A 25,534-nucleotide genomic window follows, 5' to 3' on the forward strand; every position below is an offset into this window, starting at 1 on the left:
ACCTGTCAAGTTGTTTTGTTTTTATAAAATAGGGATATTATTTTCCCTTTTCAAAGAGTTTGTGCTCAGTTAAATTCCATGTGCAAAGTATGGAGACTCTTGAAAGATACTGCAAAACCAGGGGCTTCTTCCTTAAATAAGGGACTCTTAAGTGTTACATTAGGAGTGAAGATAATTACACCTTCCACTTCACACCACTCCTTTGAAGACTGTGATATATAATCCACTGTCAGTATTTCCTAAGCCCTTCTTTATTCTTTTTAGCCTAAGTAAGGCTTTATTATGGACCCAAACCCCATGATTAACATTATCCCTGTGATTGTTTTCATAATTTCTGGAAGAAAATTGTCATCTCAGATGGTCATCCAAATGCACAAGATCACTAAAATACTGCAGAAAACATACCCATTCCTGATTAAAACTTGAAATTAAGAATACCTTCCAATATAATATTCAGAGTGCCTCTAGTTTTCAGGTCAAGGGAACTGAAACCAATGAAAGTGAACTAAAAATTAAATAATTTTATGACATTACTTGAAAACATATGACCGAATTTGTTGTCCCTACCCGTATTTTTATATTTTTAAAAATTTGGTTTTATTTGTTTACCTCCTAATCACACACATCCATACTGATATTCATATTTTATTAGTGGTATGGAATAGTTAAAGTCTCAAAACATGTATGCATATTTTTTTTTATTATGTAGCACATACAAGTTTGAGGATTGATCATACTCTTTTCCATCTATATTTGATTATGGATGCCTGTGCCATAAAACAAAGAGAAAAATCAGAAGGCTTTTCTAGGCCAGTAAGATTCACTGTCAAAAAGGTGCATTTTAAAGCAATAGAGAGCATTTCAGAATTCTGTCTTTAAAACTTAAATTTTGTATGTTTAGCGGTAATAAGAAAATAAAAAGGTTCCATTAGTAACTTTTAAGAATCTGGAAAGCATTGAGTGTCAAACTTATGTTGAAATCCTCAAATTCAGTCACTCAAAAGCCTCTCTTCCTTAAGGCTGCTCTAAACAGCTCTTCTCCATTTATTACCTAGCTCAGATTACACCAAAGCATAGTGCAAAGGCCAGGGGAACATCACAATTTCACCCATATTTTCTAGCATCTGTACTTTTTTCACAGGTGTTGCTAGAGAGGCAAAACCACTCTGACCTTAAGGTCAAATCACAGGGCACTTAGGTGTTGGCAGAACAGAAGGAGCTCAAATAACCATGATTTGCACATATGGACCAAGCAGGACTATAGCACAGGCATTTCATTTTCCAGAGGGAATTTGGAAAAGTGTCAAATATGTGCCCAATACAACTCTATCTATCCTCTGCTGCTCATTTAAAGCTAGATTTTATTCCCTGTGTTATTTTTCAATAATCAGTGGAACTATTTTAATCAGTTACACAGGGAGTAAAAACAACTGGCCTGGCCTAAACCCCACCTTTACACTGTGTTGCTTACTGGTCTCAAGTTCTGTTTAAGATTATGGACAGAGACAGTACCTCTAAATCTCTCTAAATCAGAGCCCTAGGATAAACCCATTTCTCCCTGTACAAATCTGTAATTTGGCACAGGCAATAAACCAGCTTCGTGCAGATGCATCTAAAAATCTGTGCCATGTGTAAAGTCCTGATTTCAAACCTCTGAAGTAACTGGCATTGTTCTTATGAATTATTTCAGTATCCTGAGGTCTCTAAGATGTTACAGGGTATCTTTGTTTCACTGGGCAGTTATCTTACTCCATCATCTGCTGACATCTCTCTCACACATGCTTAACTGACAAATTGTGAAGCAAGTTAAAAAAAACAAAAAAAACCAAACAAATAAGCAAACCAACCACTAAAAAACCCAAACAAAATTCTCCAAGTTACTCTGACTTCCAACCGTCTCTGCAGTGAAGGTCTCTGGAGTTAAGCTGGTGCAATGACACTGCATTTGCTATAGCACCATAGTATAAGCCATCTGCATTGATACTAAGGTTAAATTCCAAAGTCAAGACAACTGCAAGGAATCCATGTGCCATCCCAGGAGAGTTTCCGAATCACTGGTGGAACAGAAAGTAGTAGATGCTTTTCTTTTCTTTTCTCTCTCTCTCTTTTTTTTTTTTTTTTTTTTTTTTTTTTTTTTTTTTTTTTTTTTTTCCCCTATAACCAAAAGCCACGAACTGCTTGTAATATATTGCACATGACAAGGCATAATCCACCCTCTGCACTAAATGTGTTGTGGAGTAATGTTATGGGAATGCAGGGATTTTGAGTGAGCATTGTAAATCTCAAAGCATCAGGAATACTGAGCAGCACTAATATCTAGAAATAACTTCTTGCCTGTGCTAGGATTATTTTGAGGTCTTTTTCCAGTTTCTTGAAATCAGCTGTCATGTTACAGCACAGAATATAAAACACTTGCAAATATTTTTCAGTACTAAAGTAAACTCTTGATATGTCTATTCAAAAAACAGCTGCAGAAGAGTTTTGAATACGAATAGGACAGTTCAGTTTGACTTCAATGGCAGCTGAGTACCCAGCTCCCAGAGGCTCTTCAAACTCCCCACTACCACACCCCCCTTACAAATAAGAGGCTTTGCTATTACATGTTCTGTGCTTGATAGAATTAGAACCAGAAGTATAATTGTATTAAACATTCTTCTGGTCAACCTGGGAATCCTATTAACAATATTCTAACAAACCCATTGAGAGTCTGCCTAAGTAATACTGAGCAAAATAGTACTTTCTCAAAAAAAGGAGGGAAAAAAAGCATCAATATGTCTGATACAAGTGTGCACTGAAGTGCCAGGAGACTACTTAGCTCAAGTGCTCTGTTCGGCATCTTGGCAGCACACCACAGAACAGGGAGACACCTGACAAATTTTCATTAAAGTTCTATGAACAGGACAGTTAGGTCAGGCTGCCAGGGACCCTGTGTCAGTGCCACTGTTCCAGGAAGTGCAGAATGGGGTGGCACTTCTTCAAGCTGAGTCAGTTTGAGTCAGTGTCTCGTATCTCTGAACACCACTTCATGACATGTAAGTAGAATCATAGTTGCCACCCCTGCAGCCTTGCTTTTCTAGTCTGTATTTTCTACACTGTTATTTTAGGTAGCAGAATAGATGAGTTGCTGGTGCTGCTCTCTTCCATCAACCTATGTTCTTGCAATGAAGGAATCAGGTCAGCCTGCTTGCTTTCTCTCTTACATGCACAGGCACATACACAGAGGAGATTCTGCACTTAAGGATGTTATTTTTAATTCATGTGCAGCTCACCCTGTATGGAGAAGGAAGAGGGCTGTTATACAACTATCTAAGCAGCAGGATCAGTCTCAAAGATAGCAGGTCTTTGAATAAAAGATATATGAGGCATACATCTTCACATGAATGTGTAAATTAAAGGTACCTGTAAAAAAAAAAAGCTATAGATAAAGCTAGAAACTAAAAGATAAGGTGTAAGAAGTTGCCTTTTCCAGGCTCTGTTAGTCGAGGAGAATACAGTCAACATCTGACATATTCATCAGTTCAGTGAATTCCTATGTACCCTTGCCACCAGCAGATTAAATCATTATAAACAGTCCATGAAATTCAGGGTATATGCTGTATTATAAATTCCCTTAAAAAGCTGTGAACTCACAAACTACATTAAGCTACTCAGGACAGCTCACAGAAAGACAGCAATACATTTTACAATCAGTGAACACAGTGCCTTCTCACTATCATTCCATCATGCTGCAGTATGACAGCACATATAATGATATTCATCCTTAGTCTCTACTGCTGAGAACAACCAAAAATTCTCCTCAGGTTGTACGGGAACATTTAAGTTCCAGAACAACTTCTGCTGTACACGGTAGTTCTTTCTTCCTTACCTTCAGCTGCCTTGATGGTGTAGCCATTCTCTTCATTTGGTGGCACCTCCAGGAGCTGCATGACCCTGTCCAGCAAACCATGGATGATCTCAAAGCCCGGGCTTTTGTTGTAATAAATCGCACATAAATGTCTGTAGTTTCTTGCCCCTACATCTGCAGAAGAAGGAAGCAATTATGTTACCTGGGAAACTTTATCACACTTCTAACCTTGCCTTTTGCATCACTTTTCTTCTGTTGCCCTGTGAGGCACTTGTGGCTGAAAGGAGAAATAAGTATGTAAAATGGCTTCTCTGACAGACCTGTCACATAGCCTGAGGAAATAATGGAATTTATTTAACCCACTGGACTCTCAGCCAGAAATGCAAAGAAAGATATAAAGTACCCTATGCCTTGAGCAGGAAAGAGGTTTGTTATATGCAAGTATCTTCTATGCAGTGACAGGTACCAAGCATAAAGCTAAGTGTTAAAGAAATTTAAAATAGACAAGCCAAAATGCAAATCCCCAGTAGGCATGGAGAAGCTTGTGATGCTGGTGGGAAAGCTAAATATTTATAGAACTCGGCTGTAGAACAACTACCAGCACAAAACAACCAGCCCACAACCTGAAATGAGTATAATAACGTTAGCATGGTGATCTGTGAAAAGACCTTAACACAGAGGTTCCCAAATCACAACTGTTGCTTTTTGGGATCATCTTGGACATCCCTGCAACCAAGTGATTATGAAAAATGTGCTACACTGCACAAACTCAAACAGTGACATGAGTATCTCTCACTTTGGACAATTCCTTAAGTCAAAATCCTGCCTTATGCCTTCTGGTATTATTGATTTCAGCGAAGTATGTTCCCCTTCTTTTAAATTTTCAGAATGAGTATGTAGCAGTATGTTGCTATCCTTGTACCTCGAGGCTACCCCATTGCAATGCATACTGCCTAGGACTAGTGTGGCCTGCTCTTGAGGCTTTACTCATTGTGGGTTTCAGCATTTTGATCAAGTCAACAGGAACCAAGCCCAAAGGAAAAAGAAAAGGAATGGGTTTTTCAGGTAGCACAGTTAAGTAGTGAAACTTCTTCACCACGGTATTTTGTGGATGCCAGGAGTTTGCACAGCTCTGAGGAGGCAGATGAAGTCCATAGCTGATAAATCCACTACTTCTTACTACAAAGAACCACATTTATGCTGGGAAGTCCCTGAGCTACTCCTGGCCGTAGAGCAGGGGAGCCCTCTGGCAACAGCATCCACTTGTACTTGCTCACCTGCTCCTGCCCTGACAAGCACTTTTAGCCGTCAGTTAAAAGTTAAACTACAGTCCCAGGGCATTAATGTCTACCACATGAGAAATTAGAGATTAAATGAAATTTACATCTTGTTTATTTTCTCCAGCTAAACAGTAACAGAAAAATCTGTCAGGAACTAAACAGGAAAGCATCTAACAAGTGACCAGAAATACACAGGTTAAAACAGACAGTAAAAGGCAGGAGCAGAGCCTACACACAAAATGAATGCTCAGCCTTTTTGAGACAGAACTCATTCAAAACTTCTAGGGCAGCTACTTGGTACCACAGCTGCAAGTTCTCTCATCAGTCACTGAAAGCTGAACTTACTGTGGCAGTAAGTCTGCATTTGTCACTCAGCACTTTTTCCCTGTCATTAATAATGTGCAGTGTTAAATAATGCCGGAGAATGCAATCCTGAAGTTGAAATGGCAACACAGGAAAGTAAAGGCTACAGAGAAAATATCAATAAATGCAGCATCTGATTTTGGGTCTGAGCACTCTGGCTGCTCTGCCCCTGTGTCACATGTGTCTCTGTTTCCCAGCTCTACTGAGATACCAATCAGTAGTGCACTCATAGATGGTCAATGATTTATTCTCATGTTGTATTGAGCAACAGAATAGAAAAAAAGTATTTTCCCTAAGCACGTTCTTTGGGCTACAGGTTCAGTAAAATGGTTTCCTTTTTTTATGAGTAATTATGGTAGCAGAGTTTGTGACAACTATCTGAATTTTAATTTCATTATGATTAAGATAGTGCTGCCTTCAGACCAAGCATCAGAAATAAACATACACAACATTTTTTATACCTCATGCTTTCAATTTTAGAAAACTTTGGTAAAGGAAAGGTTGCTTTTTCAAGTGTATTAAAACTTACTCCTTTACAGAGTTATATCACAAGAGAGGAAGTTCATTCACTACAAGTGATAGGAAGAAAAAAAGATCTTGGGAATTGTAGGCACAAGCTGGCAGATGTTAGAAATGCTTCAGTTCTTTATAACTCACTTAAGAGCTCTCATGTCATGCCATGAAACATTTCTATTTTTCAAATGAGCCTGCCAAGTATGTCAACCTAAATTATATATAAATATATTTGTGTGTATATACTTCTGAGACTTCAAAGCACTTCCTGGGGATGCTGCTGGAAAACAATCCAAAGGATGGGCAGCTGCTCAGGAATATGTGAGCCAAAAGAGCACAGAGGAAGATAAAGCAACCTAGTACACTGTTCCTTTCCAGATTAGAGATACTTCAAAAAAATGACCTGGTGATCAGAAAGGGGGACACCTGCTCATGCAAAACTTGTCTTTTAGCCTCCAAACTATTTTCTGCAGATAACCAACACTTCCAGACAGTTGGAAATATGCTTCAAAAGGTGGCAGCAGCTGTGTTCACAAATGATGTAAATTGTGCTAAATGTGTGCTACCATAAGCTTGCCAGATTCTCCAAGATCACTGGTCAGAGGTGATTTTCTAATGGATTAATTCCTTTTATTGTGGTAGGTGAGAGGAAGGGTATTCTCTGTTAGGCCTGGTGGTAAAGGTGCTGACTTACACCGTAAACTAGTGTTAAGTATCCTACCAGAAGTGATTACCTAGTGTTACAAATTAACCACACAAGTGCTGTGCAACATTTCCTTTGCCTGAGAAAAACCGTTTTTGCTCAGATTTGGTTCCATTTAGTTATATTACATCTGCCACACATTTTTCTAATTTAATATATCAAACCTTTCTGCCAGATAAGTCTGAAGAGAAGTATGTTCAGTTCACCTTGGTAAGCAAAAGTTCTGTGTAAGAAGGTGCTTTATTAAAACCCAGTGTGTTTTAAAGACCTAGGTTCATTCACACATGGATGACTGCAAGATGCCATTTAAAATAGAGTTAATGTCAGTACTCTTTTGACCCATACTTTTGAAATTATTAATTGGAAATTCTGCATGCCAAAATCATGAAATAATAAAATTAAATTAAGTCAGTCTGATGACATAAGCCTTGTGCAGGAAATCTCATTCCATATGTGAGGACAACCCCATATTTTTCAGTTTGCAGTTGCCTTTCTCTGCCTCCAGCCCCCCCCTTCAAAATGGTTATTAGGCAAGTTTAATTTTGGAAGTCAATTTGGGAAAGACAGTAGTTATTCTAAACATACCATTAAAACCCATTCCAGATACTGTTCACAGTCTGTAAGTGCTCAGTCCATGAGAGGGCTGCCCAAGAGCAGAGAGCACAAAGCTGCTGCCTTAGAAGTCTTTGTCTGTTACAATGATTCCCATCAAAATGACATACACCACAAAATCATTCTTTATAAAACTGTTAAGCAGCCATCCACATAAATGAAAGCTTTCAAGAGCTACACTAGACACACATGGAATAAAAGTAACAATTTAACTCACAAATTTTATAATGCCAGAGTAAATGTGCTCCTTAGTCCAAGATAAACAGCCCCACTCTTGGTTCTGAAGAATGCTGATGCTATTCTGCCATCTGTTCCACGTCTTTTGCATTCTAGCTAACTGCATGCCCAACAAGGAATGAGCTGCACCACTAAACTGTCTGTATTTAATAAAAAAAGAGCCTACATGGTTTGCTAAAACTGCTTGTTTTGCTTGGCAAGGCTCTTTTTTCCTTCAAAAAGGAAAAAAGGTAATCTACAAATTAAATTCATCAACAAAGCAATTTACTTGCCATTTTGTTTATGCCTTGTATAAACCTTTGTTTTGCAGATCCCAGATACTTTAAACACAACCACTAAAATCTGAAACCAGATAATGAAACAACAGAACCATTTCTACCACTGAATTTGAAGTAATGTCAGCTTTTTTACTGAGAGGAAAAACTCCATTGAGAATTGCAACTCTTCCCAAAAGTTGTACCTTGTGCACTCCTTTTCCCTCAACATACCCTAGAGAAAGAAATGAATCAGTAAAATTTAGGCAAATTTTTAACATTTAAAAATCCATTTTTACAGTTTGTTTTACTGTGACATATTTTTCCAGATAAAGGTAATTTAAAATTTTGATCATGTACAGTGAAATCAGTGCAAAGAGGCCCCAAAACACAGGAAGGATTTCACTGAAGCTTTTGGAAAATGAACAAACTGCTTTGGCTGTTTCACGTACAACAATTAAGGCTACAGAACAATTCCAAGGCAGCCACGCTTTCTTAGCATAGCTGGATCAAGTGGAAAGATAAGGCTATTATTTTTACTAATGAGAGAGGAAATTTTATACTGTGGAGCTTTTTATTTACGGATACAGTTTTTTACACAGACTTGCCCCATTCTCTACCCTCTATCTCTGCTATCAATCTCATTCTTTGTACTGGTTATCAGCTTCCCAGAAAATAATTTGGGAGAACAAATACAAACAATCTTGTTTAAAGATGATGGAAAAGGGATTCACGTTGAGACACGCTGACCCCAAAATCTTCCTCCGAATAACTGTTTTCTGGGATAGAATCTGCCTATAAATAAAAGCTGCTCTTCCCAGGCTCGAGACATTCTGCTTTACAGCTGGCACGGCCCTGCACATCACTGAGACTGCAGTGGTCTAAACAGGCTCTGGAACTGTAACAGCAGCATGCCTTTGGTATTTCTGCTTTCCAAGGTTTGTGCTACTTGGAAACACTACCAACAGGTAGTTTCTCTCATAGGTTACATCCCCAATAAGAATATCAATTACATTCCTGATAAGAATACAAAGGAGCACTAGATTAAGAGCAAGAAAAATAGGCACATCAACAGAAGCACTTTAAATCAGGTTGTTTTTTGGTGCAACATTGTCATGTGTTTATCCTTGCAGATTTTCAGTATCTGTGACAGATTTTAAGGAAAATTTAGATGCCTATTCTTGCACTTTTGAGAGAGTACCTAAAATAAACCACGTTTCCAGCCACTCTAAAATCCAGCCTGTTACACCAAGCTCTTAAATCTTGTGCTGTGCACATTAATAAAAAATCCCAGTGTAGTATGGAATGACTATTATTATGGAAATGTCTATTTTTAAGGAAATACAGATTTACTTACTATTACCATTTGGTATGTAAATGTATTTCCATTATCAAAGATTCTGAGGAACCTTCTCTTCTTACCTGTATTAGGATCTTTTACTACAATGTCAGAAAGCTCAAAGAGTTTGAGAGGCAAGGGCATCTTTCTGTTGGCAGCAATAGTTTTCAGCAGCCCAGGAAGGAGGGTTGTACGTGCCACCTGCAGGACAAACAGAGATGCTGCAAATCAAATACCTTCAAAAATATCTCGTGGTTTTTTGGTTTTTTTTGTCCATTTGTAACAAGAGTTTAAAAGTAGTCAAGTGCAAATACTGCACTTATCTCTTATGTTTAAGCAACTTTGACTGAGAATTATTAAACATGGAAATGTACATTCTCTCCATGTTCTATATACTGCATTTTCTCAGAGAGTTTCTATGTGAGCTTAAGAACCCATACCATTTCACAGGTGCTTGAATTGCAGTGCAGAGTAGAAAAATAATACAGAAAGTGAAAAAAATTCACATAAATTTACTCACACATACAAAAGGCAACTTCTAAGTGCAGTTTGGGAAATATTAAGTGTTATCTAAAATGTTATCTTTATACTACAGGAAAATACTATGTAACATTCAGTCATGGGCAACCTGAAATCTATAGAAAATGTGTTCAAAGAACCAAGCAAGAGACAATCACACCTGTGAATGTATCTGTAAGAACAGTAATGTTTCCTGTGTTTTCCATTCAAACAACTTCCTTTGAATTGCACCTTTTTTATTTGTCAGACTAGAAGAGTCTGATTCAGTAAATCTAATGTAAGAGGGGTGGCAGTGACTGTCTGCTCCTTAAGTTAAAAGTCATCATTTGCTCAGCCACAGTTACTTCTTATGCTTGGTCATGCAGCATTTCTGTCTATTTATCCTACTTTTCATAACCCATGAACAGTTCCAGCTGCACACTCAGTGTAAGACGGTCCCTGGCATCACCTTGCCACCCTTGCTGGCAGAGGACAGGGGATGGGGAGAGCCATCCTGAGAATCTCATCACAGCTACCATCTAAAGCTGAAAGTTTATAGTGCCTCACAAACAGCGATCCTTCCCAAAGTTCAGGGAGGCCTATAGATTTTAAAAGATTGAAGCTATTTTTGCCACAAGGAATTATCCATCCAGTAATAACCCTGCTTAGGAGCATTGCAACGGCAGAGGCCTGCCATCTTGCAAGAACAGGAGTCTGAAATTGTATCTGGCTAGAAGGGCTGCCATGTTTTCTCTTTTTGGTCACACTCTATTGTTTGTTGGTGGTACATTCTATACTGCTTGCTGTAATCTGTAATGGTCCAAACAGGTTCCAACAGTGTCTTGCACAACCGCTTATTTGTGGTACCAAGTAAAAGGTGTGCAAAAATTCTGTTCTTGAATCTCAGAGCAGCAGAAGACTGTCATCAATACTAGAGATAAGATGTAGAATGGTATTTTAGAAGCTCAGACAAATCAGATGTACTGAAGAGCTTAAGCGAAAAAACCCACAAATCACAAAATATTAATAGCCCACAGACTTCTGAAACTTTTCAAAACCTTTCTGAAGTGAGTTTACATTTGTATTTCTTAGGCTAGAAAGAAAGAAAAGGCCCTCTAAATTTACCTTCCTTGTACACTAAAGAAAGCATATTAAAAAAAGCAAAACAGCACTCTTGAAATACAAAACTTATGGGTGCACTCTTCGCTATTTTCAGAATTGTTGAGAATACCATACTTGAGCTCTCACTTTCTGCTCTAGCTAAGATCAAATGATCTAGAAAGGGGTATTAAAATACTTCAAGAGCACCACAGAATTGAAAAAAAAAAAACCAAACCAAGAGTAACAATGATCAATAATAAAAAAAACCCAACCCAAATGTTTTCTACTCAAAGCTCAGGAAGTTTAGAGATTGCCAAGTCTAATAGTTCCTTTTATGTTGAATAGGTTTTCTAGATGAGGCAGTTGATCAACCATCTGGGATTTCCTGCAGTAAGACTGCTCAATTTTGCCACATTGTGCCACACAGAGCATGGTACTTTGCTTTCTTGAAAAGCTGATAGTATTTCACACTGGAAGAGAGATTTCCCAGTGAAGGAGAAACAGCAGATGACATGTTCAGCACACAAATATACACAAGCTCTTTAATGCAGGAAATGGAGCTTATAGTTTATAAATTTTATTTCGTGTAGGTTCCTTTCCCTCCTTTTTAAATATAGAATCCATGACAATATTGCTTTCAAGATATGAATGATCTCACCTGAAATTCTGCCGTTTTGGGGTTTGCTATGTGCACAGCGTTTGTTGCAGAGATATCCATGCCAAGTTTATCTGCAATATCTTCTTGAGAACACTGAAAATGAGACAAAAACCCATCAAGGTCAAGTAGTTTATTTTAAAAAGACAGTAAGCCAATGATGAAATTTGATATCAAGAATGAATAATGGAATTGTAGCACTGTCCCATAATATATGCTCTCACGTGTAACACTCGTAACACAAATCAAGCCCTAGTCTTAAGACTAAGTAGGCAAACAGATTTATTTACAAATGTTAATTACTAACCAAAATAAAGCTGGGTTTAAAAAAAAAAAAAAAAAAGCTAGTGCCTATTTAGGCTTCTGTCATGGACTCCTGTCATTTATTTTAAAATCAGGCTCAGATTCCACACCCTGACTTGCAGTGGGTGAAGTATTTTGTTCTGAAAATAGCACTTGTAAAGGGACTGGTATCTGTTCTTTCACACAAAGTAAGACAATCCCTTGAGGGAAACTTCCAGAAAGTAAAGCACTGTCTATGAAAAACAGGTCATATGGCCAAGCCTTCAATTTTCAGAGCTGCGTAAGATTCTTGCAGTTTGCTCATGTGTTGGGGTTGGAATGTTTTTAAAGCCCCTATTCTAAAGGTGTATTTTTAAGCTGGTCAGTAAAACAATATGCATTCACTTTAGCAGGCTCAGCCAATGTCTGTGCGCATACTGCAATAGATGCTCCGTCTAAGATCCACACTCAGATTTCCAGAATTTACAACTTTATTAGAGTAATAAAGAAACCAGTAGCAGACTAGGCATGTAATTGAGGATTTGCTTGTGTACTGCAGTCTCCCAGAAGTGTTCCCTTTGCACTGGCAGCACTCAAAAGGTATGTTGATAGACTAACTGTGAGAAACATGAGCAAATGATACCATCTGAAAAAGGTGATTATTGAATAACAAAAAAATTCCAAATAACACAAGGAATGCTGAACTTAGGAGGAGAGAACTGTGTTAAACAGTTTTCAGATGTGTATCTGAACTACAGCATGTTACTGTGATTTAACTAAATGCATTCTGGCTAAACTGGAGCTCCTCACAGAAGGCAACGTTATTGTGTACAAGGGTAATTTGGGGCTCTAACCAAGAAACAGACTGAGTGCATAAATATATAAGCAGTGTTTGTCATATAACACTGGGGTACAGAATTGTAGCCTAAATTATAGTTATCATAGTCATAAGCCTCACACTGGTGTTTTAATAAAGTGCCGGGGACACAGCAGGCTGTGGGTTTCATCCTGCCACAGCAGAAAAAAAATATGAAATGTGATATCATGATACACTGCATGACCTTCAAAAATTCTGCTGTTGCAGCTCATAAAGGTTCTCAGTTGTAGCAATGTAATATATTAAATGTTTCAAGCATATTACCTATTTGGTGCTGAAAAAAACGAACTGTATTAAGAGTAAGGAAAAACTTTATAAGTTTGATTACATGAATTATTTCTTCAACATGGTACTACCACAGGTCTGAATACCTCTGTCAGATATTAGCACTGCAGGAGGTAATACTACTTATTGTCCTGGTTATATAAATGAGTTAATAACCAAATATTAAAATTGGAATATATTTTTCAGAATGAGACCAAATTTTGCTTTTGAAGCTCTGTGAAATCTGAAGGTATTAAAATTTTATTTAGTCCATTTATATTACCAAATTTGATAGCAATAGCTGAACTTTTCAACTACCAGAAGTGTTTTAGGAGCCTGAAATGCTGCATCTTAAAATATTTGAGTAAATTATCAAAAAAATAATCTGTGAGCAGATCATTCTCTCTTTTAGGAAATTGTGTACTTTGAAGGATTTTTACCTCTGGCCATCTAGTAAGTTTTTAGGTTCAGGAAGAAGTTGAGAAATTCCACAGAGATTTTAATAGACTATGTGATGGTAGCTCCCCATATGCTAAAATGTACACAAATTGGACATTTAGGCAAAGGCTTTGAGCAGATCTTGCAATAGAAAGGATTTTTAAAAATGTGTAATATATTTTAAATAGCTGACTATGCCAGTCTCCACGTATGGACAGTTACCTTACACGTTTGGAAGGCATGGGAGTGTACTTAACTTTTTTGGTTTTAATCGTAGATCTCTGACAGGTTCTCTGATCCAGTTCACAGCTAAAGGGTATAAGCAAGTGGCCATGATAAAGATGTTTCCTACCATACATTCTATTGTAGCACAACAACCCTGCTGTATAATTTCCACAGTACAAATTATGTCAGCTGTTAGAACAGGAGTGGCACTTGCTGCTTCAGAGTCCTAATTTTTGGTCAAAGACTATTGGCATGGCTGTAATAATACCTAAAACCAGCGATAACAAATGTAGATAAAAAATATACAATTTTTATCTATCTATCTACTTGTTACCTATATTCAAAACCCTACCTGTGGTGACATTTACAGAGGATGTCCCCTTAGGGTCCGTGAATTGTAGCTTTTTAATGGGTATTCTTAAAATAAACTCTTTGCAGACTGAATTATCTAATGCAAGGAACCGTGGGCAAGTGACAATACTAAAGAAAAATATAGAAACAGGGAAATCTCAATACACTGTAGTAATACCCACCAGCAAGTACTAAATGTTCATGTTGGTTTTCCAGATTATTGAACTATGATGAATTTCACATCTGGTGACCAAAGTCTTGAGAGAGATTTGCTATCTTACAATTTCATCCTATCAAGTTAAACTAAAACCAGTCTTCTTCAGTAGTTATTTCCTTCTCTATACTTAGAACTAAATGCCACATTAACAGTGACTCATTTCATTTTTCTGACCTACAAACTCACCAAATACTATACTATGATTCCAAAGCCCTAGTAAGCAATCAGCTGCCAAAACAGTACTGGGTGATACTGGTACGTTTATACAACATATCCTCAGACCATCCTCTGCAGTTTTGATTGCATCACTGTTCCAACATGCAACTGAAAAGAACATGAAATCAATGTAATATACCAGGGCAAAAGTGAGTGCTTCAGTGAATCCAGCAGCTGCCAAGTCCAGTCTCAGAAGTTCTGCGAGCTTGTTGAGGGGGAGCTAAAATGAAACAAAACAGTTTTCAGCTTCCATCTAAAAGCATTTTGCTATTCTTTCCTGAGGTGGTTCTGCCTGTTACATGATGGTGAATTCACTAAGGAGGGAATGCTCGTGTGCTTAAAATTTTTGAAAGCATTAGCCAGCTGCCCTTAGGCTTGCCTGAGGAAATGAATCTCCCAGTTAGAGATTTAATACGGGCTCCCTACTTAAACCCTGTCTTTTTTCAAGTACCAGCAACCACTGGTCTTAGGCTTATTCAAATCAGTGGGGCATCTGTTTTGTATCCCATCCATGGTAAATACTTCTCAAGGCAAAGCATGTCAAAATATTTAATTCCTAGGTTCTGTTTTCCCCAAAGCCCTTCTGGCATGCAGCAGTCATTTACTGACAACAGAGCATTCATTTGAAGGGGCAATCTTACTTGATTAGCTATGGTGTACGTTTTCGGAATCACCATCTGAATGTTGTTATAACCATAAGCTATTGCTGCATCTTCTACGATATCACAGGCATGGATAATGTCTGCTCTGGTAGGAGGGATTTCAACCTCTATATGGTTCCCATTCCCTGTGACGTGTGACTTCAAACACATCCTAGTCAGCAGCTTTGCCAGGCTTGATGGAGTTTCCCTGAAACAAAACAAGAGAGTGGTAATTTATGGATTTTGCACTGTATTGACTGGCTTTGTAAAGTAATCAATGTTCCTTCTGCATTGCCTCATATCCTGAAGAATCTGCAAGGGCTTTATGGACTGTACACAGTCTTAGCATTCAAACAGAACCAGCTCAGATTCTCACTCATGAGATGGCCATTTTTCTTCATAACAGTTGTATGAAGCCGTGAAGAATCATTCCCTGAAAGCAGGGGAAGAATTAGAGTCGATCTAATTACCCAAGATAACCCCTGAATTTTTGATAAATTAAAAAAAATCACATAGTCTAAACATTTTTAAAACAATGCAATAATCAATGTCTTCTAGTACCTTTGTCATGGTTAATATAAACTATGTTTTCATTAGCAGTAACCCACCTGATTCCTATTTTCTTGTTAATGTATTCAGGTTTCACCTTCTCTGTTCGATAAGCCAGCTCCTAAAAAAAAAGACAAAGATTTTAAGCATACACCGTGCCTCCATTTCTACCTAAGAGGATTCAATCTTAGTAATCTAGCTTCTAATTGCTATACTAAAATGACACCCACAGAAGACAAATGTGGAATATTAGACTAAATTTAGCATTCTAAAGTTAACAGGATTGTTGAAAATATACTCTAGTATGTGATGCAAAAGCTGTTCTTGGTTAAGCTGGAAGGGTGAATGCAGCATGAAATCCCCATTATTGAAACTTCCGATAATTTCTGATATATGCGAGCAACAGAGTCACTGAAAGTTTCTGGTGACCAGTTCATCCTAAGTCAAAGCCCTAAAGCACAGAATGGTCATGCATGAGATCTCATGGTCTTGTACAGATCAAATGACTTTTAGGATGAAAAAGAAAGAAAACTTTCTATTTCTTTATTGGCACACAAATACCTACCAGTATTTTACTTAGCAAGTGTGCAACATATTTAAGGAAGTTATTTTGTATGTATATAAGTATTTCATGTGTTTCTAAACTTATTGATATACAAATGCTTAAAAACCATAGCATCTGAAACTTTGGGGATTTTTTTTTTCTCTATTTTATCTAGGGAAGCTGCTTAGGTTACTGGAGAAATTTCTATTTTGTTGGCTATCTTTTCAGGATTTTACATCTTTCCTCTGGTGATTAAAACTGACATTGTGAAAAGAAAAAGCTAAAATGACACTAGAAAACCTCTCAGCAAAAAAAAGTCTGTACTTGCTTGATATATCCGATTTTATGAACTCAACCAGATCTGTCTTCAGTTACTTTCAGGAAACAGGAGGAACTGCTTTCTTTATACTTATTAAGAGAATAAAAATGTAAGACTCCATTACTGCAAAGAGGTCTGTCTGGGGCTCTGAACTGCACTTGAAGTCAACATTCGGCCTTATAAACCTTTACATAGTTGGTGTCTGTAAAGTGAAAGACTGAAAAATGCAGTGTTATAAGGTTATTTTAACTGAAGGGCATTAAAGCTTCCAGATCTGATAAGTACATTATGCTGAGGCTGATTTCAGTTGTCCATAGGCTTTAAGGCTGAAGGACCTCTTCCTGCATTAATTTTTCCCGATTTGGAACATGTAGGTTTTAAAAGCTTTAGACACAGATTATGACCTTTGATTGCAATCTTTACTTGTTTCTGAAAGAGTTCCTATCACATGCACTCTAAACCATAATAGTGTCTTTTTAACCTCATCATAATTCAGTGGAGCTTCAGAATGAGTTTCCTAGACAAGGAGAAGCTGGAGCTGGAGTTATTTTTTGTGGGGTTAGAGAAGGCTCTGGCTCACTAATACAGAGATAGTGCCAAGCTGGGTCTTTACACTACACCCCAGAACCAGCACATGCTGCCACTGCAGGAAAAAACCACAATGTCACTCTTACTAGACTTTGTGTAAATAAAGCCCTCTCCCTAAGGACACAGATACATCCTAATGCTGTGCTTACCGGATAGATGTGGGTCTTCCCATTGGGATAAACCACTTCTGCTGCTTCAACACTGAAAGAGACAGAAAAATATAAGTAAAAATGTTTTTAACACATGGCCCAAATGTAATGTCTCTCTGTCTGGAGATTTATACTCACGTGAATGGCTTCTCACAATATTCACTGAACATTGTGACTATAATATCAAGAACAATTTTTGCCTACAAAACAAACATAAAAATCACATTGAAATCTGCCATCTACTGTGTTCAAGTAGACAAAATATCTTAACAAAGAAACAGGGAAAATATCTCATCTTACACCCTCTTCATTCTATTCTATTTAATAATCACCAATTTCCCAGCAGTGTAGAACACTAGATCGAATTTTAAAAAACATATTCCTTCTGATGAAGACATTTGTGCAAAACTTGAAAATCTTTAGTTTTCAGTATTCTGAAGGAATTGTGTATCTTTTCTAAACTCTGTTCTTTAGAAACACAGGGGGTTTATTACTATTTGGAGCCGGGTCTTCCTAACTCTCTGTCTTATTAGTCATTTTACTAAAGTTCAAGTGAGAATGGAGAGGTTGAAGGACTGTGCATTGTTTAGCAATACATTATCAAATAATCTTGGTTTTTTGGTTATTTTTGTTTTACTGTTAATATTTTAAGAGATTAGTATAATGGAACATAATAATGAGATTCAGATGAACGTCTCAATCTACAAAGGGTTTTTTTTTGATGCCTAACAGTGTAATTTCCTTCATGTAAACAGAACAACACTATATTTATTTTTACTATCAAGACAAGCATTAGCAAGAAACAGTTATTTATTAGTTTGTTTAGAAGCCACTTCCCAACACGTAAATTTATTTGTGTTGTTAACATGTCATTATGTAGTAGGGTAAGTTAAAAGCAGTTTTGCTCTTAAGCATCAAGTTACACACTTTCGGGAAACTATCAATGAATGCACAACTTATATTCAAGAACAGGAAATTATAACTCCTAGGCTTTCATGCTTCAGCTTTGAGTTACAGAATTTGCATACGGAAAGACTTGAATTTAGCAATTATTTGTAAAGCATCCCTGCTTGAAAAAGATAACTAAGTAGAAAAATTGTTTACTTTTTTCCCTCAGCCCAAATTTTCAGTAGGAGACAAAATGAATCTTTACAAAGAGTATTCTGCCAAAACAGGCAGTCTTAGTAAATTTTACTCTTTTCAAAGTCTTTCAGATTTAGAAAAAGTGTTCGACAAGGACAAACAGTCTCTAATTTACTTGAATTATTTTCTCATACAAACTGAACACTTAGTGTCAACATAAAGATACAGTAAAATCAAAATTCAGTGGAAACACAATGCTATCTATAGAGCAAGCCTGAAACTGTGTCAAGGGAATTCCACAGTCCTACAGCTTTTGTATTGGAAGGTTGGCTCCATACAGGAAATGCTGTGTTGTTGTAGGTCTTTGTATTGGAGCTCTATTATCCAAAGGGAAAACAATTATATTAATGCATATTAAAAGCTGGAAAGATTTACCTTTGTAATATCTGTGCCTGTACATTCAATAAACACATTTCTGGTATTTAGGCTTATTTTTGTATGATCTCCTAAAACATGTGAAAACAAAAACATGTTAAGAAATATTAGTTTTATTGCAGTAACACTGATACTCATTTTGTGTCAGAAAGATCACGGTCATCTTCCACAGCTTTAAAAAAACCACTGTCTACTGCACCAACATTCAGAGCTGTTGGCAGAATAGCAGTTCTTTTCATTTTTTAATTTAAGAATCAAATAAAAGGAAGAAGACAGAACAGACACTCTGACTGGGTTATGCTTTACACTGCAAGAGACAGGCATCTACAGGTATCCTGGCACTCAGCTGGAAAGCCAGCAAACAGAACAGTGGCCATCTGCTGTTTAGGAAAGGGCTCTGCACTGCCACAGCAACCCATCTTCCCTCGGTTTAGTCTCACATTTGCATCAGATGTGTGATGTGTCATTTCCTTGGGCAGGAATAAATGAAATGGTTTTAAAAAAAGTGATTTAGACTAATGACTATCAATAGCCATTTTGTGATGTCCTGACACTGTCTGCTGATACACTACACGTTACTCTACGGTTGTGATTTAGGTCCTCTATGGGTCTCTTCTAGGCATGAATTTGCTTTGTGTGTACTGGGAGTTATGATGTGCGCATTGAAGCGCATCCCTGGTGCACTCAAAATTTTTCTTTAGTGTCTCTTGAAAACTGGATGCAAAGTCCCCCAGTAGCTGGTTCCCTACAAAAGTGGGGTTTGTTAGTAAGCCACAAGCAATCTGGAGCAGCTGTACAGAGATCTCATTCTGCCTGTTAGGTACGGATGGGTGGTGCACACCTGGAGTGAATTCCATTGCTGGGAATCATGCAGGAATGGGCGTGCACAGTCCTAGAACTGTTGTGGGATCATGCCAAATCCAACCTCTTTGTCCTTTCTGCCTTTCCTTGCACCATTCATTAATGAACATGCACCGCACCAGAGGCAAAAGAAAGCATTTGGATATACATGGGAATTCCTGCTTCCTTTGTTTGACCCTGACTTAGCTTCTCTGGTTTAGTTTCCTATCTGAGAAACTAGGTCACAGATAGACTGGAAGGTAGGTGCACCAGAGATCTCAGGACTGAGGGATCTTGTACTCCCTTATAGCTGTGCTGTGTCTCTTTGCTGATGGAATGTATTCAGCATCTCTGGACTTGCTTCAAAGCAAATACAACCCTTCACTTGAGTGCTTGTAGATAATCCAAACAACCCATACAGATGTTTACATTGCACTGTCTGTTTAAAAAGGACCTCTAACCTGGAAGCCTCTCTTAGATACTGTTCTCTAAAGCACAGGAGGGTGCTAAATTTAGCTCAACCTTTTTAATTGATAAAATATAAACAATATGCTGTGATTATACATGGAACACACCCAAGCTGGAATGAGCCTAACAAAGAAGGATCAGGCACAGTGGTTGACACCACCTTCAATTCAGAACAGTTTTTGTTACCAGTTCCTGCCAGAGAGTTTGAGCTGCCTTTTAAGAAGATTTGGGTTAGCTGGATAAAGGTCTATTAGGAAGCATACATCCAAAGAGATTATCACTGCAGATCCATTGGTCAGTGTAGGGAAATTTACTGATTCCTGACATATATTTCAGTATATAGGTATAACGAAATATCTTTCTTAAAGAAGTAATTCTTGTTATGCCATTAAACGGCTTCAATAAATGTAGTTCTCAAAAATCACCCACAGTTTCTTTTGCATTCAGAGGAAACCCATGTTTAGAAACAATGCAAAAGAAGTCTAGACCAATTTATTACTTTTAAGCCATTAAACTCTCGGGAAATCACTTGTGTGATAGCAATAGGGTCCATAAAAACTAGTTCACATTGCTGGTAAGTTCCCTGCTGTGACCTCATAAAATGGAGTACAAAGTTGCAGTTACCAGTTACAGTTATCAGTTTACAAAATAACCTCTTGCAGGCTTCTTCTAGCTAAACAAAATGCTTTCCTAACAGAAGTTCCCGTCACAAGGTACTTCGTTGAGTTGCAGAAGGGTATGAGAAGCTAAATGCAGAGGTTTGCAGTAGGACTTTTACATCCTTCTGATGAAGATGAGAAAAAGGAACACTAGCTGCCTAGGGAGGGAGCAAAAATGTGACTACCTTTAAACTGAAAGAAGGAAAGAAGACTATATGAAATTGTGAGTGAATCAGTTAAGAAAACATAATAATCGCTATTACACATCAGTGTTTCTGTCAGACATGAATTCACACACAAAACAGCAGTAACAGTACAAAGCAGTCACAAATTAATCTTACCATTGATGATTGGTGGCATGGACAGAACAACCCCATTGCTGTCATAAATGACAGGGTAACGTGGCTTGTTTTCAATCAGGTGCAAATAGTGCCGAAGGTGGCTGTCAGTCTGGAGAAACAAAGCACAGCCTGAATTTCACTTCAGCTCACAGGTGAACTTCCACAGAGCCACAATCCTTTGCCGAGTGATTAAGGGGAATTTTGAAGGTGGGAAGAATTGGGTTAGAATTAGGTATTTTACTAGCAAAGGGTGTTTGCTCCCAGCAGCAGGAAAAGCTTGAAATGAGAGAACTGCATTTTTGGTTTTCTTCAGAAGTATTGAAGATTATTTATGGATTCTCTCAAACATGCATAGTCTGTGCAGTCCAAATGACACCCCTGTTCAACACAGCAGACAAACATTGCCAATATCCTTAGTCTACAGGAACTCTACTTAAAAGTGATAAAAATTAGCACTACAATACTTTTAGTTATAAATTGCTGGATACTGACACATTTATACCTAAATTTGATTCAAATTTTACATTTGTTCTAATGACATAGGTATGTCCTGTACCAAAAAATTTCCTTTTAGTCTCTCTTGCTTCTGAGCTCTCTTACTCTTTAGTCAGAGATACTTGAGGATTTGTCTCTATGGCCAGTACGTGTTCCAGCAGAGCTGTGTATTGTAATGACAGTGATAAATAGTAGCATTTTCAAATACTGTCATTGGAACTGGCCCACAAAACACTGTCAAATCAGACCTGACAGAATCTTTTCCTAGCATTTGCCTGGTTTCATCAGGATGCTGGGCCAGGAGCAGTGCCAGACTTTACTTGATAAATCAGAAACTTACTACCAAACCCACTATTCTAAGAGTTGCTCTTAGCCCCAAATGTATCTTTCACAAACAATGAAAATAAAATATTACCATGCATTTCTCATGATAAGCAAAATACGGAATGTTCACTGGCTGTGAAGCTACAGAAGATAACTGTGTTTTATTTGTAAGAACAACTTTTAATAGCAAGGTTATGAGAGATATTTAGCCTTGGAAATTTATCTTCCTACATTTAGTGCAACAAGTCTGAAAAATCTCACTTACCCTATACAGATCCATAATTTGTGAGGCTGTGTACTCCTTGGATTGATTCAAGGGCTTAAATTTAATTTCAGAAGGTGCTTTGGCTGTAAAAGTAAATGGACCCGAGATGGTGTCCAAGTCATGGGTACCTATTGCTACTAACGCTCTTTTCCTAGAAAGAAAGAAGGCAAAATAATGTTTTTACTAGTAATACTTGGAGTTTCTTAGAGTATGATGCTTTACACTTCTATGCATTCACAGAGCTTACTGAAAAAGTAGACAGATAATTTTGTGAAGCCTAGAAATTATTTCACTAATAACATTTTAATAAATATTATTACAAACTACAACACTAGCCAAGACAAATCCAATGGGAATGTTGCTAAACACTTCTGTCTGAGCTGTTGCATGATCTAAAACAGCTATTTATGTTGAACAATATTAGCAGCAGACAGAACAGGCAAAGAAATGAGAAGGATCAAGAGAGGTGCTAGAGAAGATTTTCCTTGCCATAACCATAACACCCCTCTGCAATGGGGACGTGCAGTCTCATCATGTGATAAAAAGATACACAGGCACTATGTACTACTTTAAATTTGAGCACTAACCTGCAAATATTTTGGTGCAGTTTCTCTTGGAGGTCAATGAAACTGTCGTAACGGTCCTTGGTAAAAGTTATATTTCGGATGACGGCAGCTACAGCATGAGGCCGGATCTGGGCAGTCTGCAATTTACAACAGCAGCATGCACATTTCAAGTGAGCATCTGAAACTTTGATTTGATCTGCTAATAGGTTCACCCAAAACAATTTGTCTATTGTTCCTCCCACTCCTCTTTCCTAAGAATAGATCACAACGAGCAGAGATATTTAAATTTCTTTAGCTCTTGCTCTGCACACAAGATTTCCAGTCTCACTGCTCTTACAAAACCATACTGATACGGATCTTGCTGCTTCAGCAACTCTCAATATTTAGAAAGGTGCAGTAAACACTTTTACCTGTTCAGTGACAATCAGCCTCTGACCTTCACCCTCAGCTGGTATTATCTTTTCATATCTAGGGAGATTTATCCTAAAACAACAACAGAAGTAAGTCTGTAGCTGAAATGCAGGAAACTCTAGAAATGTAGCAGCAATTATATGTAGAAAACTTTCTTGGTAATGTTTCTTGGCATGTAATTAGTTAACTGTGCAAAACTTGTTTTTTATGGGATGGTAAACAGATTACTGAACTAGAAAGGAAGAACTCAACAAGTTATTGCAGAAAAGTGAAATAAATTATTTGGTTTGGTATTTATTACAAAGGATCACCAGAAAGCTTCTCTGAAGAAGCTCTTTACAGAGGACAAGTCTCAAATAGAATAGCAATTGAAAACTTTTTAGAACAGATCCAAAACCCAATAGCATTCTAGTCTAGTCTTTTAAAGTTATGCAATAGATCCTCTCCAGAGGAACATTTGAAGCATCTGATCTATACATCAAATCATACTCAAAATCCAAGCAAGTAGGAAGTTCTGTTTGCTGACCAGAAATGGCCCCATATTTCAACAAATAACAAATGACAAAGAAATCTCAGAACTCTGCCTTACCTTTCCTTAAAGACCTGCAGTCCTCGGACCAATCCTTCCAGGCAAAGCAGATCATAACGGTTGGCAGGAACATCAATTTTATAGAGAATGACATCAGATGCACCCTTTGCCTTTTCTTCACCTTTTTCTTTACTTATAATGTCCTTCTCAGATGTCTGAAATTAAGCAAAAATGTGGTTTTAACCTGATATATCTTAACGCTGACACGAGTATGACTGTGATATGACAGGAGAAACTGTTTTAATTAGAAGTTTAACAGTGTAATTTGCATCTATACAGCAAATGGATACACCAAATATGAGAAATTACATAAGACCTCAAACTCAGAAACTGTAAAACAGTGTACCAAAGGAAAAATTCAGTATTAAAATTTTAAGAAAAGAGATTAGAGAAGCAAGAACCTCCAGGCTGTCAGATCCCAGGAGAGATCTGAGACCTTACTTTTGGCAATAGATTGGCAAATGACTTGTCATAATCAAGTTTATTCTGAAATTAAGCATAACATATGATGTTCAGATGTCTTTTGATAAATGTCATTAAAAAGCCAATATATTAAAATTAAAAGGTAAAACCAAAACAGGTCTACTTGAACAAGATTTGCATGGATAGTTATCAGGGCTAGCAAATCTCCACAAGTACAGAATCTAAATCAAAATGTTAAATATAAATTAGTTACAACTCAGCTAACAATGTCCAGAACAAATATATTTTTTGTGGATATTGCACAGACGACTGCATATCAAACAAAACCAAACAGATCTTGTAAAATATAATCAATACGTGGTCAATGGCCATATTTATGCTGCTAAATAAAAAGGGGCCTGAGACTGAAGATCAAGGGGCACGGAGTGCTGACCTCCAGAAAGTACAGCACTATGCCATCTTGGAGTCTCTTGCTTCCAAGGCAGTAACTTTTGCATATCTGACGGGTTTTTTTCATATTCAAAACACCTGTGTCCATTATAACACTCTACCAGGGGATATGCTGGAAATAACGCTATACAAACTCTTACCAAATAGAAAGCAACAAATAAAAACGTTACTTACAATTTCATCAAGCTCCAAACCAAACTCAAAACAAAGCTCATCAAATTCTTCATCCGCTGTGAAGGAAGAAGGTGAATTTTGATTAATAAGCAGATCTCAGACCTAATTTTGTGTGTGTGTGTTTGGAATGTTTTCAAACAAGATAACAAATTCTATTTTAAAGAAAAAAGGAAAAAGTAATTTAAAGAATTTTCCTTGTATTTCCATCTGAGTAGCAGCTTCTCTAGTACGTATTCAATTTATTGATATGGTATTCTTACAGTCACAAGGGAGGGCTTCTGAGCCTTGGAGTTCAGGTCATCAGCCACGTTTGTCAGAGCAACTCTGGCCTGAACAGACAATGAAAACAGGAGGGAATAACTGGGCAGCTTCTGCCAACTGCTCCTATCTAATCAGTCAGGTTGTTCTACAGAGGTTGCATCAACTGCGTTGTAACATGTCAGTAACACAGCCCTGATGTGACAATGGAGATTTGCACCGGGCTGTCTGAAGAGCCACAGCTCCTGCCTAGTCTAAACCACTGCACGTCCCTCAATGCTGCTTCAGCCGAACAGTTATTAAATTTGTTTCCTGAGTCAGGAAGGAAGGACTGAATAAACCCACGCTATTCACTGCTCGCTTTGCCTTCTCCCACCTCTTCTCTCTCCTTCTTGATTTAACCAGATCCTAAAACAGACAGTGAAACTCCAACCAGAAACCGCCATTTCCCGAGAGATTCGGGCTCAAGCAGTGCGTGTGGGGGCAATGGGCTGAAGGGGCCAGGGATAACACATGGCTGTGCCTGGCGTGCCATGGGCTGGGGAGGAGCAGGCGGCAGGGGAGCCACCGGCGGACTGAGGCCTGGGCTTCCCCGAGGGTCCCAGTGCAGCCCCGGGACATGGGACACGCGGAGCCCCGAGGGTCCCGCCCCCCGGCCCGCGCGCCCTAAGCCCGAAGCCCCCGCCAGGGCGGG

At 37.9% G+C, this 25,534-nt stretch overlaps 1 protein-coding gene across 1 annotated transcript in view; it reads right to left on the reverse strand.

The window, feature by feature from the left end:
• Positions 1–25,286, reverse strand: part of FARSB (phenylalanyl-tRNA synthetase subunit beta) — a 36,588-nt gene extending 11,302 nt beyond the window's left edge. Inside the window, exons 1-16 of the mRNA XM_042042366.1 lie at positions 25,274–25,286; positions 24,583–24,677; positions 23,536–23,690; positions 22,946–23,018; positions 22,557–22,672; positions 21,970–22,120; positions 20,886–20,994; positions 18,578–18,648; positions 17,198–17,259; positions 17,060–17,111; positions 15,519–15,580; positions 14,911–15,118; positions 14,409–14,489; positions 11,403–11,495; positions 9,229–9,346; positions 3,866–4,018 (exon numbers count right to left, since the gene is read on the reverse strand). Coding sequence (XP_041898300.1) covers positions 3,866–4,018; positions 9,229–9,346; positions 11,403–11,495; positions 14,409–14,489; positions 14,911–15,118; positions 15,519–15,580; positions 17,060–17,111; positions 17,198–17,259; positions 18,578–18,648; positions 20,886–20,994; positions 21,970–22,120; positions 22,557–22,672; positions 22,946–23,018; positions 23,536–23,690; positions 24,583–24,677; positions 25,274–25,286 — 1,612 coding nt within the window. The remainder of the gene's footprint in view (positions 1–3,865; positions 4,019–9,228; positions 9,347–11,402; positions 11,496–14,408; positions 14,490–14,910; positions 15,119–15,518; positions 15,581–17,059; positions 17,112–17,197; positions 17,260–18,577; positions 18,649–20,885; positions 20,995–21,969; positions 22,121–22,556; positions 22,673–22,945; positions 23,019–23,535; positions 23,691–24,582; positions 24,678–25,273) is intronic.
• Positions 25,287–25,534: the final 248 nt, after the last annotated feature.

Source organism: Corvus kubaryi, unplaced genomic scaffold (genome assembly GCF_017639235.1).
Source record: "Corvus kubaryi isolate FWS band 111438036 unplaced genomic scaffold, C.kubaryi_AGA036_p1.0 37397, whole genome shotgun sequence".
Classification (NCBI taxonomy): Eukaryota; Metazoa; Chordata; class Aves; order Passeriformes; family Corvidae; genus Corvus; species Corvus kubaryi.